The sequence below is a fragment of the Stenella coeruleoalba genome (genome assembly GCF_951394435.1).
Source record: "Stenella coeruleoalba genome assembly, chromosome: 16".
NCBI classification, from domain to species: Eukaryota; Metazoa; Chordata; class Mammalia; order Artiodactyla; family Delphinidae; genus Stenella; species Stenella coeruleoalba.
In genome coordinates this window covers 35,070,461-35,088,177 of record NC_137162.1, presented here as the reverse complement: position 1 = coordinate 35,088,177, position 17,717 = coordinate 35,070,461, and the positions used below count along the sequence as shown (strand labels likewise).

Below are 17,717 nucleotides of genomic sequence, written 5' to 3'. Positions count from 1 at the left end.
GATTTTGTGGCTGGGTTTTCCCAGTTGTCTTCTGGCTGCTTCAGTGAGAGCTTTGCACAGTGAGAGTCCTGGTGCTAATCTCCCAGAGAGATTGATTTAATTGGTCTGGGATGGGGACCATGAATCCGTTCTTTTAGAAAGTCTCATTGTTGATTGTGGTGCCCATCTAAATTTGAAAACCACTGCTTTAGATGACACAATGACTCTTTCCCTGCTAATCTGTATAACAACCTAGTTCAAATCTAAGACATGGTAAAAGGAACAATTTCACTTAGTAAGCCTTGGGCAGAAGTTTAATGATGGTTGTGATGAGCTAAATATAAAGATCAGTTAAAAATATGAAATCCTGGTGCTCGGGACCAAATGGTATTGATTTTAAGATGTGTTGCATAGTGGTTTGGATTTTAGGCCTTGAGCTGCACATCCAGCCTGGGGTTGGGTGCCATGTCGGCTACACAGCTGGGCAGATGTGGGCAGCCTGCTCAGGCTCTCCGGTATCGCATTCCTCCTTTGCCAGAGGAGGATGATAGCAGTCCATACAGTAAGCCGTACAAAGCCCTGAGCCTGATGTTTGGTTAATGCTCAATAAATGTTGGCACTTGTTACCATTTAAGTGTTTTTGCAACTGGGGATATCTTTGGTGAGCCTAACTCCCTTTCTGACCAGGTGTTTCTGCTGGCTCCAGCATCTCTCTGTAGAGTGGCTGGTGAGGATGAAGTCTCTCCTTGGTCTTCACACACAGTCTTAACCGCAGACTGGGACCTTTTTAAACATCATTCTTGGACCAGTTGAGTTAACCAGTACAGCAGTTGAGCAGTTAGACAGCTTAGTGTTAAATCTTTAAGAGACTTTTAAAATGTGTTTTTCAGCTCATATAAAAACCAAATTATAAACTAAGAATCAAAGGTCAGTTTTGTAGTGATGAGTTTTTTTTAAGCGTCTAAGGGAAAGCAAATTCTCATTTTACTTTTTTTTTTCCAGTTTCAGTGAAGTTCTGGCCTGTATTTCCTCAGGTTCTAATTTATATAAGTTTGTGCTTTATTTAACAGCTTTTAAAAGCATGTGAGAGATGTATTTTCTAGAATTTTTTAATTTAAGGACTATATAAGCTACCTGAAAGGGCTATTTTGTGCAAAATATTCAGTTTAAAAGGAGTTCTAATTCTACAAGTGGACATATCTAAGGCTCCCAAATTAAGGGATAAGGCATTCTTTTTCTGTATGCCTTAGATGTATAGATATAAAATTAGAAGACAGTGTAGCATATAGGTGTGCACTAGATAAGACAGTGGGCTCTTGATTCAAATCCTGGCTTTCGCCACTTACTGGCTCCATGATTTTGGGCAAACTGCTGAAGTTCTCTATTCCGTTTCTTCATCTGTAAGAGGCCTAATAATATTACCTAATTAATGGGGTTTTAATGAATATTAAATTATGAAATTGTGTCGAATTAAATATATTTTGAAGTGTTTGGGTGGTACCTGTTACATAAACCTTTTAATTGTTAGTGATTATGATGAAAATGATGACATCCACCACCAAATCATCTGAACAAAAAAGAAAACTAGAGTAAATATTATATTTCAACATCTTAAATTTTTCTCTTAAACTATTTGAAAAAAATTTAATTAAAGACAATTACGTGCCTTAGCCTCTGTAAAAAAATTTTTTTAATTCTTTTAATGTAATATTTTATGTAGTAAGGTTAATTCCTATGCCCTATGGGATGGCTTATCTGTCATGTTTACTTGGTGGTCAGATTTAGCAGAGATGCTAAAGATGTTTTGGGGGGATGGTATTTCTACATTACATTCTTTTCCTTTGTAAAGTTAAAAACATTTTTTTAATCTGCAAAATTTGATTTCATATCAGAAATCCTGGATTCAAGTCTCTGTGCTGCCGTTCATCAGGGAAGGCAGGTTACCTAGCTTGTAAAAACCTCTTCTCCTTCATCTGCAAAAGTAGAATAAGATACTGTATCTCAAATGTTGATGTGAAAAATAAATTCACCTCCTGATAGGGCTTTCTATCTCCCTCTGTTGAGCACTATTCAGTAGAAATAAAATGTGAGCCACCTGTGTAATTTTAAATTTTCTAGAAGCCACTTAAAAAAAAACAAATGAAATAGTTTTAATATATTTTATTTAATCCAATGTCTAAAATATTATCAGTTCCACATGTAATTAATATAACATTAATGAGATTTTTTTCATTCTAAAAATCTGGCATGTGTTTTACACTTACAGCACATCTCAACTTGAAGTAGCAACATTTCAAGTGCTTGGGAGCCACGTGCCGCTAGTGGCTATCGTGTTGGACAGTCCAGATCTAGAATATAGATTAATATTCCCCATCAGCATCCTTGAGCACTGGGGCTGCCTTGGCCTTAAGCAGCCTTATTCTTGAAACTGTGTGCACCTCTGGACAAATGAGCCTCACATTTCTTTCTTGAACAACCTAGATTAGTATCTTTGCCCCTGGGAGGATAGGCTCCTGCCCTTAGCCTTTTGGCTGACCTAGATGAAGACTTGCTCTGGGCATGTCATGTGCCTCTCTGTTTGGCCAAGGCCGGTAGACAACCAGGAATTCCTGAATACCTTGAGCATGATAAACCTTTTGAACGACAGAGCCCCAGGGCAGGATCAGAGATTCAGGGCAAGATCAGGCTTTATAATACCCCTTCGTTCTTGCCTCTTATCTGTACTATTTGCCTTCTTTCCCAAATTTCAGAGATGTATCTAGTGTCCCTGGGAAAAGAGCAAATACCAGCAATCTGCAAAAGAATTCAGCTTTTTTTCCTTCTACCTCAGTGTGGCTTAGCAAGGCAGCCGTCCCTCCCAAACATTAACTTTTTAAAAGACATTTAGAATGTTTTGGAGGCCAAGAAATTTGGAGGACAGATATATTCATATCTAAGCTTCTTCTTTTTTAAGGTTTTCTAATACTGTCTTCATCCAAATTTTGTGAGAATTATAGTAAAGGGTTGTTACCCTAATAGCTGTATGTCATGGTAAAAAGAGGTAGAGAATAGGGGACTCGGGTGTACTCTTACAACAAAAGAATCTGCTCAGATGTTATCTTCTTAGGAAGTCCTACCCTGATCACTCGTACCTAACGTAGCTACGAGCCCCCAGCACGCACGTGTGCGTTCTCGTGCTCTCTCCCTCCCCCCTCTCTCCCCCTCCCTCCCCCCTCTCTCCCCCTCCCTCCCCCTCTCTCCCCCTCCCTCCCTCTCCTTCCCTCCCTCCCTCTCCTTCCCTCCCTCCCTCTCCCTCCTTCCCCCTCCCTCCCTCTCTCCCTCTCTCTCCCCCTTCTCTCTCTCCCCCCTCTCTCTCTCCCCCCTTCTCTCTCTCCCCCCTTCTCTCTCTCCCCCCTTCTCTCTCTCCCCCCTTCTCTCTCTCCCCCCTCCCTCTCCTCCCTCCCTCCCTCTCCCTCTCCCTCTCCCTCTCCCTCTCCCTCTCCCTCTCCCTCTCCCTCTCTCTCTCTCTCTCTGTCTCTCTGGCACGCACACACGCACCCACTCTATCATTTTTGTGTTTGTTTTGGAAATATCACTTATTACTAACTAAAATTCTTTCACTTCCCAAATAGAATATAAGCTCCATAAGGGTATGGACTTTGTTTTGTTTACCCCTGCACCCCCAACTTCTAGTACAATGCTTGGCTATTGAATCGATGAATAAATAAGTGAAAGGAAATACCAAGATACTATTCTCTGGATGTACTGATAATTTTAAAATTATTTACTGAGGAGAATTCTTCCCCGACCATTGTTGCTCTGACCAGTATGTGTGATGTGTTTGAACTTTCAGACCTAATCTCAGTGGTAGGAATCCTAGTGTGTACTCTTGATCAATTGTTTACATAAACTTTTACTTGTTTTAGATAGTGTGGGGCTTAAGGAGGGGGGAAAGTAGTTTGTAATGGAGTTGTAAAAGGGGGAGCTGATCAGTACCAGGTGAAAATTTAAGATTACACAGGGTAATAAAATGGAGGAGGGGGTATTGGAATAGGGAATTGGACTGAAAAATTCTTATAGTTCAGATGCTGTAAATATGTCAAAGGTTTTTGAGCAAGACAATTGATAGGTAAGAAGCTTAGGGAAAAGGTGGGAGAGATTCATAACCAGAAAGATTAGTATTATTTGGAGTATTATTTGGAGGAGTGGCAGGCTGTATAGGCTTGTGGCCAAAAAGCCACAAATCATATTTTTGTTGTCTTTGTTTATAATCTTTATTTGAAATCTTAATTATCCCTTTCAGTTTCTCAGTCATTCTTTCGGTTTACCTCTTGTGCTTTTGTACCAGCTTGATGTCACTACCCATACTTCGTGCCCCTTGGAATTATGGTATCTGTGAGCACAAACTCATCATACTCTGCACAGGCCAGAAGTTCCGTTGTAACTCTTGGCTAGTCCCAGGAGCACCCTGCCAGTAAAAAGTAATCCAGACATACTGAAAACTCTCAAGTATTATTAAGAACTATTTATGTTGCATTCAAATAAACTTTTAGTAAAAGAAATAAATGCAGACTTACCAGCTTTTTTTTTATAATATGTATATTTTTATTTTGCCATCCATCAATTTTGCTAATTTATCCAAGATCCCCATGGATACCAAAATCTTCTGAGGCTCAAGTCCCTTACAGTCGGCCCTCCATATCCGCGAGTTCCACATCTGCAGATACCATCGGTCTTCTAAACAGAGCTACATAGAAAATCCATGGTTTCGTAATTAATAATTTCACACACATAAATATTTGAATTTGAGATTCTGTATGTTCAAAGCTTACATTTATGAGTACTTTCTAGCCCTGTTAATTTTGAGATAATTTTAACAGAATATTTTTTTCATATTTCCAGTTTGGGGGTAAATTTCTAAAATCTCTAAAGATAACATACTAGATTTTCAGGTTTTTTCAACATTGCATGGAAAGTGAATCTTTAATTTACACAGATTTTGTGCTTCAGATTTGATTTTTATTTGGAGAAGAAAGGATGGGCCTGACTTACCAGCTTCTACCTTTCCTTGTTCTACTTCTTTAAATGAAAACCTTATCATTTTATGTAAACGCATCAGCTTTTTTTATAGTGCTATGAATAAATTGTTTGGTTTGTGAATATATTTACAAAACAATAAGCAAAATAGTCTATACTTTTTATATTGTGGCAGTAGGCTTTATTTCAGTTGGTTCTTTTCTATAGTGTTATAATTTTAAGGTTTTATTGATTAAAGAATGGTATTTTACATGTAGTAATTTTTAAGGACTATTTCTAATTACATTAAGTTCAAATGATGCATTTTAACCTAACATCTTTTTTCTTCTCAGTCTGTAAGACTTGTATTGTCCAGCACTTTGAAGACAGCAATGATTGTCCAAGGTGTGGCAACCAGGTTCATGAGACAAACCCGTTAGAAATGTTGAGGTACGTAAATGTAGTTTTAGTTCAACTAACTTAAATAAATTACATAAACTCTTAATTTTTATTATGCATCATATTTGTTAGCGCTTTGACTCAGTTAATGTAGGTTTTATGATTTTCATTTTAAAGCATTTTATTTCAATTTAAAGTATTTTATTAAGAGGACATGAAAAACAAGGCTGTGCATATTAAATATTTAAGAAACACATTTCCAAGTTAAAAATTATAACTTTATCTCAGGCTCTGAGTTACTTTAGTTGTAGTTATTTTCAGTATTTTAGATTTATTTATTTATTTTCTCTGTGTTGGGTCTTCGTTGCTTCACGCAGGCTTTCTCTGGTTGCAGTGAGCGGGGGCCACTCTTCCTTGTGGTGTGCGGGCTTCTCATTGCGGTGGCTTCTCTTGTTGTGGAGCACGGGCTCTAGGCACATGGGCTTCAGCAGTTGTGGCTCACAGCTCTAGAGCGCAGGCTTGGTAGTTGTGGCACATGGGCTTAGTTGCTCCATGGCATGTGGGATCTTCCCGGACCAGGGTTCGAACCTGTGTCCCCTGCATTGGCAGGAGGATTCTTAACCACTGCGCCACCAAGGAAGTCCCCTATTTTCAGTATTTTAATATTCTACAAAATACTCTATATTTGCTGAGCTACACGGTAGTGGAAAGAGGGCAGACCTGATGGTCAGGGATACTAATCTTGATACTATTAATTTTTAAAACTGTATCATATATTCAAAAAGAGTGTACAAACATTTATGTAAAACTTAAAAGAATTTTTAAAATGACTACCTTTTTACCATTTACTTACTGGTATAATCATTATACCAAATAATAATAATAATATAAAGAAGTATAATCATATATTTTTAAAGATAGAAGTGCTACATAAGATCTTAATCCAAACCCTTTTTCAGGATTAGAAATTGAAATTTATAGAAGTGACACAACATTGCCTAAGGTCCTAGCAAACTCAGATGTTACTTCCCAGCTACAAACCAGGTGTCCTCACCACTAAGCCCATTTTCTTCCCACTGTTCCTACCATAGCTGTACCATAGATCAACTGTGCAATCTCAGGAAAGTACCCTGTTGAATTAGATATTCTCTAGAGAGCCCTTACTAACTTCATCTCTATGTGATGTTTGCCATCATTCTATAAGTCTGGATTTGTAAGTCTTACATTTTAGACTTCTTTTCTATGTTAGTACCTATAGTTGGAATAATTTGTCTATAAGTAAACGTCTGGCCCATTGGTTTTCAAAGTGTGGTCCCCAAACCATTAGTATCTTATTAGAAACGGCAGTTCTTGGGCCCCGCCTCAGACCCTCTGAATCAGCAACTCTGAGAAGGTGCTGTAAGTGAGGGGCGTCAGAGGTATGAAGGGACGGACAGATGCCAGCTTTAAATAAAACGGTAAGGATAGGCCTCATTGAGAAGGTGAGATCTGAGCACGGAATTGCTGTCTCTGAGGGAATTAGCCATGCATAAATCTGAGGAAAGCGTGCCTGCTCCAGGTCAGGGCAGCAGCCAGTGCACACGGCCTGAGTCATGAGTTAGGAGGGCACCTGCAACTTGTCTGAGGAGCAGCGTGGGAGCCTGGGTAGTGGGCCAGGAGCTCAGAGATTGTGGACCTGACCTCTGACCTGAGCAATTAGAGAATGGGCTTGTCATTAACGGAGATAAGGAAGACTAAGGATAGAGCAGGTTTGGGGGACAGGTAGATGGGGAGTTTGGATTTGGACAAGCTGAGTCTGTTAAGTCTGTTAATCATTTCAGAGAAGAGAGAAGTTGGCAGGTCTGTGATTCAAGGGGAGAGGTCTGGCTGGGGTTAAATATCTGGCAGTCTTCAGCATGTAGACAGTATTTAAAACTGTGGGACTGGATGAGATCATGCACGGGTGTGAGTGCAGAGAGAAGAGTAGAGGACCAAGGATTGATCCCTGGAGCATTCCAACATTGAGAGGTCAGGGAGAGGAGGAAGAACCAGCAAAGGAAACTGAAAAGGCACAGTCAGTACAGGAGAGGGAGGATCCAAGTGTGTGGCTTGGAAGCCAAGCAAAGAAGAGGGAGTGATGGACTGTGTCTGATGTTGTAAGGTGAAGACAGAGTTGACGGTTGGATTTGGCAACTTGGAGGTCATCAGCCTTGACAAGAGCACTTTCAGTAGAGCTGTGAGGCAAAAACCTAACTGGATTGTTACAGGAGAGAAAGGGAGGAAGAAGAATTAAAAACAGCGAGTATAGACAACTTTCTCAAGTTTTGCCACAAATGGGAGTGGGAGCAAAGAAATGGGGTGGTAGCCGTTCAGAGAAGTACAGTCAAGAAGGTTTTCTGTTTTGTTGTGATATGGGAGGAATAATGGCATGTGTGAAGGGACTAATCCAAGAAAGAGCAAAAAGGTAATAATAGAGTTGGGGAGAGAGGGCATTGCTGAAGCAGTGTTCTTGGGTGGTTGAGAGGGAGTGAAATCTAATAGAAGAGACTGGCTTCCTACAGGTCATGTATAGCAGCAGGTAGGAGGGCAGAGTAGACATGGGTGCAGATGCCATAGGTAGATGTGGTGGTCAGAGTCTGCAAGTTTGTGTCTCACTAAGGAGAAGATGTTTATCAGCCAAGAGTAAGGGGGGAAAAGGCGGGTGTAGGGGTTGGCAAGAGAAGAAAGTGTGTTGTCCAGGAAAGTAAGAGAATAAATGGACTGGGAAGTGTAGTGTGAGTCCTGGCAACCTGAAAGGCGCACCTGGGTTGTAGTTACGAATTTGAAGGGGTGTGGTTGGGCTTTCCAGCCCATGGGTAGAAGGTGATGGAGAGCTGGATTGGACTGGTGGTGTGGTTACACCACATGATTCTGAGCAAGTGAGGGAGGGACAGGGGAGTCCAAAGTGCATGCAAGCTGTGGCTCTAATGACTGCTGTGGGGTAGTCCTGAATGGACGGCGAGGGCAGCGAGAACATGACGTTGGTGAGGGGTGATGTCCTGCGGGGACAGGAATGGAACTAGTTGATTCCTGAACTGTTTGTGCATAGTAAGAAGAAAATTCTTTCAGAGAATTTCGGAATGGGTATGTAGCAGATGAAGAAAAGAAAGCAATTACTAACGCCAGGGAAAGAAAAAAATTGAAGGAGGGGATATCTTTAATCAGAGTACACTGTGAATATTTAGATAATCCTAACCATGTAAACACTCATTATTTTTAAAATGACAGTAAGACTATTAGGAAGATGAGAGTTGGGAAAACGTATGTTGGGAGGAAAGGGGCATGGCAGGATGATATCAGAGAGCTAAACCTTTATCTCCCACAGAAGGAGGTCAGAAAGACCTAGACAGCAGAGAAAGAATGGCTTTGTTTTTTAATCTATCATCCGTCTATCATATATATAGAAATATGAAAGTAAATACTAGACAAAACAGCTTGGATTTGAAAGCAGTTGCCCCTGGGGTTGTAGGAATCAGGAACAGAGAGAGCGGGGCATAAAAATGTTGTGTTTTCATATAAGGTTACAGGGAAGTTTGATTTGTAAATTATACATGTGTATTACATTGATAAAACAAATATTAAGAAGAAGAGAAATAATACTTCTCTTAAACACTGCTACTATTAAATAGTCTGGGAAAACTCTGTGAAGGAGTTAGTAGGTAAGTCCTGAAGAATCAGGTAACATCGGTTTGGTTGGAGAGTAGGAACTGGAAAAAAGTATTTGAGCCAGGATGAAGAGCATGAGGGAGGAAAACAGATTGGAAAAGGTGAGGCATTCTTGAGGATAATTGAGTAAGTCAGTTGGCTAGAGAAGAGCAACAAGAGAGCAGCACCAGTTACAGTTTGCAGGTTGAACTCAAGTTATATAAACACGTGAAGCCAGGTGGTAGGAAGAAATTAGTTCTCGAGCAGGCAAATAATGATCAAATTAGTGCTTAAGGAAAATTCACTATGAGCATGTCAAGGTAAAGGGAAATATCTCTATGCTGTCCTCTAAATAGGGTGGTAATTGAGGGAACGGAAGGATGGGAATGTGGAAAGACTGGGTGGGAGGAACATTGAGAAGCAGCTGTTTGGGGCTTGGTGAGTAAATATGTGAAGCAGGAGAGACAGGTAGGTTAAAATAATGCTTGCATTTTGAGCCTATTTGGGAATGATATGGTATCATTTCTAAATTTAATTTTTAAAAAGTAAGACAGGTATTCAGTATTTTGTTGAAGGAGAATAGATAAGAGAGTCTTGACATATATGAACAAAAGGAGGTGCTCGGGATATTCAACATCTGTTGGAAGTATGGAACTTGAGCTCAGCAGAGAGATGCAATGTGTGTTTGTGTATATATATGTTATCTGCCTATATGTTAGTTTTGAAGTCACAAAAGTGGATGAGATCTTCAAGGAAGGCGGCCTGTAGAAAAGGTCAGAGGGTGCAGAGAGCAGAGCAAAGGAGAATACTCAGATGTAGAGGTAGTTGGAAAAAGGAAAATATCTTGGGGACAAAGGGAGTTGATAGAAAAAAAGAAAAACCAGGAAAGGAAATTTTCAAGGAGGCAGCGTCAGGCAGCACTGATAAACTGTTGCAGAGCAATGAGGAGAAAAATGACTGTAAAAGTAAGATTTTTTAAATTTTAGCTCTCAAAAAAATTTTAAATCTATTCATTATGGAAGTTATGGATGATTTGAGGAGTTCAGTCGAGTAAAAGAAGCAAAAGTATGTGACAGAAGTAATGTCAACTGTGATTTCTTAGTTTTTCCAGTTGGAAGAAGAGGTTGTGTATCTGCTAACAGCTTGAAAAGACAATAGGTTAAGCCAAGGTTTGGGGGCTTTTTAGCTGTGAGAAGCGTAGCCGTGTTTTCAGTTGGAGGAGGGTCATGCCGCCGAGCAGGATGAAGGAGATGAGCGGAAAGGGTGTCTCAGGAGCAGCAGGACAAGATGAAGAAATGAAAGCCGTGGAAAGGAACAGTTGTGCTCAGATACAGCAGGAAAAGGAGACGAGAAAAATGTCAAGGGAAATATTTACGTTTTTTATCTAGGAAAAATGGTCTAAATTTCTCAGAAGAGAAGACTGGAGATTATTTCTTTCATAGGAAAGAGCCAGAGTTGTGGTAGAGATTTTGAAAGCAATAGCTGGCTGCATCAGCTATTGCTGTATAACAAACCGCCCCTAACTTTCATGCTGAACACAACAGTAAAAGCACTTATTATTCCTCAACAGTTCTGTGTGGCTCACAGATCCAGGTGGGTCTGCTGGTCTTGGCTGGGCTCGCTCTGGTGACTGCAGTCAGAGGCTGGTCAGTTGCTGCCCTGCCGATCCTGGCCTGGTTTCTGTCCTGGTGGGTTGGACTGTCCATGACCTAGTGTGAGATGGCCTCAGTAGGGCAGCTTGGCTCCTTGGACATAGTGTCCTCCAGACTCGTTCTAATGGTGGCACGATTCCAAGAAAGCACACCAAAGCACGTGATATGCCTCATAAGGCTTGCGCTCAGAGCTAAGCAGTGTCACTTGTGCCACATCCTTTTGGCCCGAGCACATTTCAGGGCTGGCCCATATTCTCAGAGTAGAGAAATAGACTCCATCCGTTTATCAAAGTCCTGTTCAGAGGGGCAAGATTGTAGAGAGAGCTGGGGACGGGACCATTTTTGTAATCTGTGTTCCACTGGGACAGGCTAGAAATAGATGTGCTCCACTCGCAGAGCAGTTGGGTGTGGTACTTGTGCCAAAACTGTGTATGTTCTATATTTTGTAGTATATGTGAGATGCAGATCTTAAATGGTTTACCTATTGGATTTTGATGTCTTCATTGTTTGTATATTCTCTTTTTTCCTCTTTGGAAGGTTGGATAACACATTAGAGGAAATTATATTTAAGTTGGTCCCTGGACTACGAGAACGTAAGTTGCTCTTTGGGTTCTTGCAGAGTTTTGTGTTTTGTGAAATCACCATTTCTGTTAAAGACTTCATGATTGTGTTTCTATTACTTTTATAATTTTTTCTTTTAAATTAGAAGAACTTGAGCGTGAGTCTGAATTTTGGAAGAAAAACAAGCCTCAAGAAAATGGACAAGGTGATTTTTTTTTACTTCTGTATCTGATGGAATCTCTCAAATTGGTCAGCTTTTTGTAGCTGTGGTGAACTAATCTGTCTCTTCAAGCTCAAGTTTCTCCTGTACAAGGGGTACAATTCATGTACCCCTTTACATTCTGAACCTTTCTCTGATTATGAACTTTTTATATAGAATCATGAGATTTTAAATAAATGCATGTAAATCTGGAGTCAGTCCAGTTGAAGGTAATTGGAAATAGAGGAAATTGGGAAGAGAAAAAGGAGATAAAACAGAAGAGTGACCGTTGATTATAGCAGTATTAGCTGGAGAGCTAAAGGAGACTGAAGTCAGAAATAGCCATAGCCTGCAACTAAACAGTGAGGCGTTTGCTGTTGTATTTTATTTTGTGTGTTTAATAGGAGAGGGAACTGGGATGTGGCTGAGAGCCAGATCAGAGGATCTTGCTATGCTCTGATAATCTGGAACGAACTTTTCATAGGTAGAGCTCAGATGATACAAATTTATATATCCTAAAATTTGAAAAATATTTCTAGACACTTATGGGAATTTTCCCCATCACCTATGCTAAGTGACCAAATTTCCCTTTTGGGTCCCAGGAGCCTCAGAAATCAGCAATTTTTAATAATTAAGGAAAGTGGCAAACATTACTGGGCAGAGTAATGTTTTTAGCATGTATATAATTCACACAAAAGAAAAAGAAGTACAACGTATCTGAAATTATAAGTAGTATCCTTTCTTATTGACGTTAAATATGAGGTTTGTTTCAAGATGGCCTAAAAATACCATGGAAATCTTTCAAGGATATATGTCTGTTTTTATAGGCTCACTTGTGAGCTCAGTCTTCCATCCCTGGTTTTTCTATACGATTCACAGGATTGTCAATTACATATCATTAAAATGGCTTTCTCACTTCATATGTAAAATGGGGATCAGAGTTTTTTTAGTTCAACTTAACTGTGCAGGGCTGGCTTCCTATAGCAGGGGAGGTTTGAGAATAGTTTTGAATGATTGGAATAAGGTAGCAAGGGATTATTTTTAATCTATAATCAAAACACTGAAATGGGCAAAGAAGCCAAGCCTGGCAAAAAACGACTTAACTAAAGGCTTGTTTTACCCAAGTGTAAATTGCAATTTAGACAGTAGTGCTATACTAAAAATATAGGTAAAATTGACTGAATGTTCCAGTTTTTGCCTGCTTTTTCAAGAGGACAGGAGCCAGGCCTTGTCATCAGAAGCTATAGGGTCGGGTTAGTCCATGACTGTGTGTCTTACAGATTGACTAGCGAAGGACTGTAGCCTACTTTGCGTTTATCTCCCTTTTCCCATATTTCTGCCTTTTTAAAGTATTTTATCATATTTGGTCTTTAGTTTGGGTGAAGAATTTGGACCTTTTCTTGGAGCTGGATCTTGGTTCATAGAAGGCAGCTCCTGTCTATGTGGGTTCCATACAAAAAGGCAGAAGAGAGAGCCCACCTGCCCTGTATGATAACATCTGTAATGCTTTTACTACAGTCATTAAAGAGGAGCTAAGTGGTCTTTTTTTTCCCTGGGATTTTCTATACTGTAATGCTTGGCTGACTAATTCTTTCAAGTTTCAGCTTACAGACATTTTATCTGGAAATCTCCCCTGAATCTCTGCTTCACCCCAGAGTTTGGGTTTATTAACTCTGTTATATGTGCCCACCTGGTCTATCTTACCTCTTATATCAGAGTCCTTATCGACATCTCCGTCTGTTTTCTTTACTTGCCTGTACCTCCTCCTAAATACTCTGACACGATGAGGGTGAGGATGATAACACTACAGTTTCAATATTGTTTCCTCAGGCTTAGTTAGTCTTAACAGAGCTCAAGGCACTCAGTAAATGAATGAATCAACAAATATAGTTGCATTATATGTAGCCTTCTGGTATTTCATAGGTTAAATACATTTGTTTATAGTATGCTACTCAGATTTCTTTGATGGTGTTTTAATGCTACATAGTTACATATATGTTAAAAAAGCTAATTCATTCTATTTATTTCACTAGCTAATTTTATGAATATCTAGTAATTTGAAATTTTGAGAACTTAGAGAATATTTTAGTTTGAAAAGAGTACTTGGTTTTAAGTTTTGAATATATATAGAATTTGGAAGTATTTTTATATCTTATCAATTTCTAAGCAGTCTCATCACTAATGGCAGTCATTTTTGTGACCAAATATAGCTAGTCCTGAGTCTTTAATTTGGATGTCCCAGTGAGCCTAGAAGTCGTAAGCTATGTTCATAAGTCACTGATGGGTTTTTTAAAAATATTTCCATTGTTGAGTGGTTGGGACATTTAAAGGTACTAAAAGTTTCAGTTATATATTCTTCATCAAAAACTGTTAAGAAATGTTTTTTAAAGTTTGTTTTCATGGTTAGTATATTGTTGCTTAACTATAAAATCAAACTGAGTTAACTTAGCTTTATTTAAATTATACAGATGATACTTCAAAAGTTGACAAACCTAAAGTAGATGAAGAAGGTGATGAAAATCAAGATGATAAAGACTATCACAGAAGTGACCCACAAATTGCTATATGTCTAGATTGTTTACGAAATAATGGACAATCAGGGGACAATGTAGTAAAGGTGAGTGGACAAGTACAGTTGTTTTTTTCATGATCATTTATAGCAAACCTTTCATAACGTGTTGATGAATTTTCCTACTGTTTCAGAATGTTTGCTTTCAAATTTTTTATGATTTCACATTTTTTATTAAACAAATAGAATGTCATTCTCCTACAGTCTCTTACCTGCAAATAGCCAAGCAGTTGCTTACTTCAGGCTCCTGATTTCTAAACCTCACAACTGAACCGTCCTGGGTCACTGCCACCACCTAGTGGCCAATGAGGAGAATCACGCCTCTATTTCTCCTCTTTCAACCTCCTTTTATACCTTTGTTGGGAGTTCATATACACTGTTTTTCCCTTTTTAAGTGTAGTCACCAACTCAGACTCAGATCGTTTCATGTTGGGAAACATCCTCAACCTTTTATTCATCCTCTTCTGATTTTCTCTTTTGTTTCTCTGTTTTTATTTGCAATTCAAAAAAGCTATCCATGTCATGGCTAATACATTTTATGAACAACATAATTGGTTTTGATGGATGTCATAAAGTACCCGTGAATTTTTCCTTTACTTCCTCTGTGTGATCTGTAGGCCAGTGAGTTGAATTTTTTTTTTTTTTGCGGTACACGGGCCTCTCACTGTTGTGGCCTCTCCCGTTGCGGAGCACAGGCTCCAGACGTGCAGGCTCAGCGGCCGTGGCTCACGGGCCTAGCCACTCAGCGGCATGTGGGATCTTCCCAGACCGGGGCACGAACCCGTGTCCCCTGCATCAGCAGGTGGACTCTCAACCACTGCGCCACCAGGGAAGCCCAAGTTTTTTTACTAATACATTTAATTTTTTTAATGTATTTAAAAAATTCATTTAATGAATTTTTTACTAATACATTTAATGAAATTTTCCTGTCAGGAAGTTAAAAACAAAATTTTTCAACTCTGATTAAGTTTTCCCAGCATCTTGCAAAAAGAAATATGTATTAGCATAGTGATTCAATGAATATTTATCCACTATGTGGATATTAGTCAGTGAAGATGTAAATAATAAGTTTTTTCACTCAGGGACTTTTGGTTGGGTCTTATACACACAAACAGTTATAATACAATAAGGTATTTCATTTAGTTAAGAGAGGTTGGTTGGACAAGGCATGTATTAGAGTACAGCAGTATTTAGAGAAGTGGCCACTGTACCTATTTATCCTTCCAGGCTTCCCTATTGGCTTTTATGCTCTGGTGCAGCACCCTTTCCTTTTTGTCAGTCTTTTCATCAATTTTTAATAACTTTACATTTCTCTCTTATTCCCAGTCATTTCTGTAATCCTCTTTTGGGGATGTTTTTCTTAATAGAGATTATGATCATTCTTTAGCTCTCTAGTACATGAGTTATTATCTTGTAGTGAAAATTAAGTCAATAGAAAGGTGGAATATCTCTTCATAAATAAATGTGAAGTCTACTTCTCTGCAGGCTTTCTAGTATGAAAGTTATAAAACATTGCATTTTAGAAATTCATCTGAAAAATTAACTACCCCCTGCCTTGATATTCTTTTTGGCATCTTGGACGCTTTGCCATTCCAGTTGACTTTTTATCTTTTCACTCTTTCCTTTATAGACTTTTCTCCATCCTTCTACCTTCATTCTTAAAACCACTTTTACAGCCTACATGACATATACTGTGCTCCCCAATTCTCACCTTTTCTCTCTGGCCACTCCTATACTGTCTCCACTGACTCTACTTCTTCCTGTCTTCTGCTTTATATATGTGAGTATAGCTAATACCTAGTCCTCCACTCAATTATTCTCTCTCTACAGTCATCCTAGGAGGTCACTTCTATTTTTTGTGTTTTCAGCTATTCAAAGAACTTTCAAATCCCCCTTTCCAAACCTGCCATCTCTCCCAAGTGGAAGTATTATATCTCTAACTACTTTCAGTATCCTAGTTGGGAGTTTCACTAATACATAAAACTTAACACGTTTAAAGACAAATTTGTCATACTGTACTTCCACCTAAGTTTACTCCAAATATGCTGTTTCAGTTATCACTACCATCTTTTTTTTCTTTTTTAACACCTTTCTTGGAGTATAATTGCTTTACAATGGTGTGTTAGTTTCTGCTGTATAACAGAGTGAATCAACTATGCGTATACGTATATCCCCATATCCCCTCCCTATCCCACCCATCTAGGTGGTCACAAAGCACCAAGCTGATCTCCCTGTGCTATGCAGCTGCTTCCCACTAGCTGTCTATTTTACATCTGGTTCACTACTATCTTTCAGCCAATCTTAGAAATTCAAAATCTTGGACGTTTTTTACCTTCTACCCTTCCCCTTCAACCAGTCATAAGTCCTGCAAAATTCCCCTCAGTCCGCTGCTGCTCACCTTATATCTAGATTTTTGAAAGTAGTCTGAACTGTTTCCTGTATCCTTAATTTCTTTTATTATGCAGGGCTGAGGCTTCAGCCTGCGTGTGTGCAAGCACTCATGGCCACTGTCAGGGTCAAGTAGTAGGCACTTTGGGCGCTGTGGGCCATATGGGCTTTGTTGCAACTACTCAGCTTGCTTATTTTAGCAGTAAAGCAGCCATAGACGATAGTGAACAAACTGGCTTGGCTGTGTTCCAATTAAACTTTACTAACGAAAATAGATAGCCAGATTTGGCTTGAGGGCTATGGCCATAGTTTGCCACATTCTAGAATCAAGTATTAACTCCTTGTGTTAGCATTCAAGCTCTTTCACTAACCCCTATCTTGATGAGTTTATCTTCCATTATTCCCATCAATGAATCTGTCTCTCAAGACACAGGATTATTGTCATTTATTTGTGAATACCAACATAAAAGTTGGCACCCATATTTGACAAAGGATTTGCATCCAGAATGTATAAAGGCTTGTATTAAGAATATTTAAAACCCTCTAAAACTTTGAATAGTCCTTCCTTTTTGGCATGTTCTTCCCTGTTCTCACCACTGTCCTAGACTTCTGTCAAGACCCAAGAGACCTCTATTTTTTGTGACGTTTTTTCCACCTTAGTGAATCCCTTCTGAAATTCTAAGACTTGCATTTATTTATTAAATCAGCATTTATTGTGTTCCTAAAGGTACCAGGCACTGATATTGTCTTTTATCTTTTTTGGTGTGTGCTTTTTCCTTGAAACTGGATTACATACCGCTTAAAGACAGAAAAATTATGCCTGCATTCCTTTACAGCCTTCTCAACCATCTCATTCCTCTGTAGTAGGATGAGATTCTCAAATGTGGTGGTGTAGTAGTTGCATGTATGGTTTATACAGTATACCTACTTCAGTTCAAAAGTCAAGAGCAAGAAGGTAATGAAAATAGAAGAGTAAGGACTGCCAAACATTTGCTCCTCCATAAAAGCAGTGAAAAAACTGGCAAAAACTTTCAGAGTCAATTAGTAGGCCCTAAACTGTCACCTTTGGCTGACCTTGAGGCTCTGCACAAGCAGGAAGTGAAGACTTAGGCAGAATTGTCAACAACCTGGTTGAGTGTTGGAGGTGTGCCCCAAAACTCATATAGAGTCCCTCAGCAAAGACCAGGAGACTTAACTGGGTCCAGGTGTATAAGGAAATCTCTGTGCAGTTGTTAGCTGACCACTAGGTAGAAATTTCAGTGGCCACATACTGTAAAGAATACAGGCTTTACAGAATTAGTTTAGGAAAGTT

The 17,717-nt window shown here is 39.2% G+C and overlaps 1 protein-coding gene across 2 annotated transcripts in view; it reads left to right on the top strand.

Annotated features, from left to right (window-relative positions):
- Window positions 1-17,717, top strand: part of PCGF5 (polycomb group ring finger 5) — a 114,431-nt gene that overhangs the window by 63,162 nt on the left and 33,552 nt on the right. For both annotated transcript variants that reach the window (XM_079900086.1, XM_079900085.1), the window contains exons 3-6: window positions 5,328-5,424; window positions 11,226-11,281; window positions 11,395-11,454; window positions 13,917-14,065. In XM_079900086.1, coding sequence (XP_079756212.1) covers window positions 5,328-5,424; window positions 11,226-11,281; window positions 11,395-11,454; window positions 13,917-14,065 — 362 coding nt within the window. The remainder of the gene's footprint in view (window positions 1-5,327; window positions 5,425-11,225; window positions 11,282-11,394; window positions 11,455-13,916; window positions 14,066-17,717) is intronic.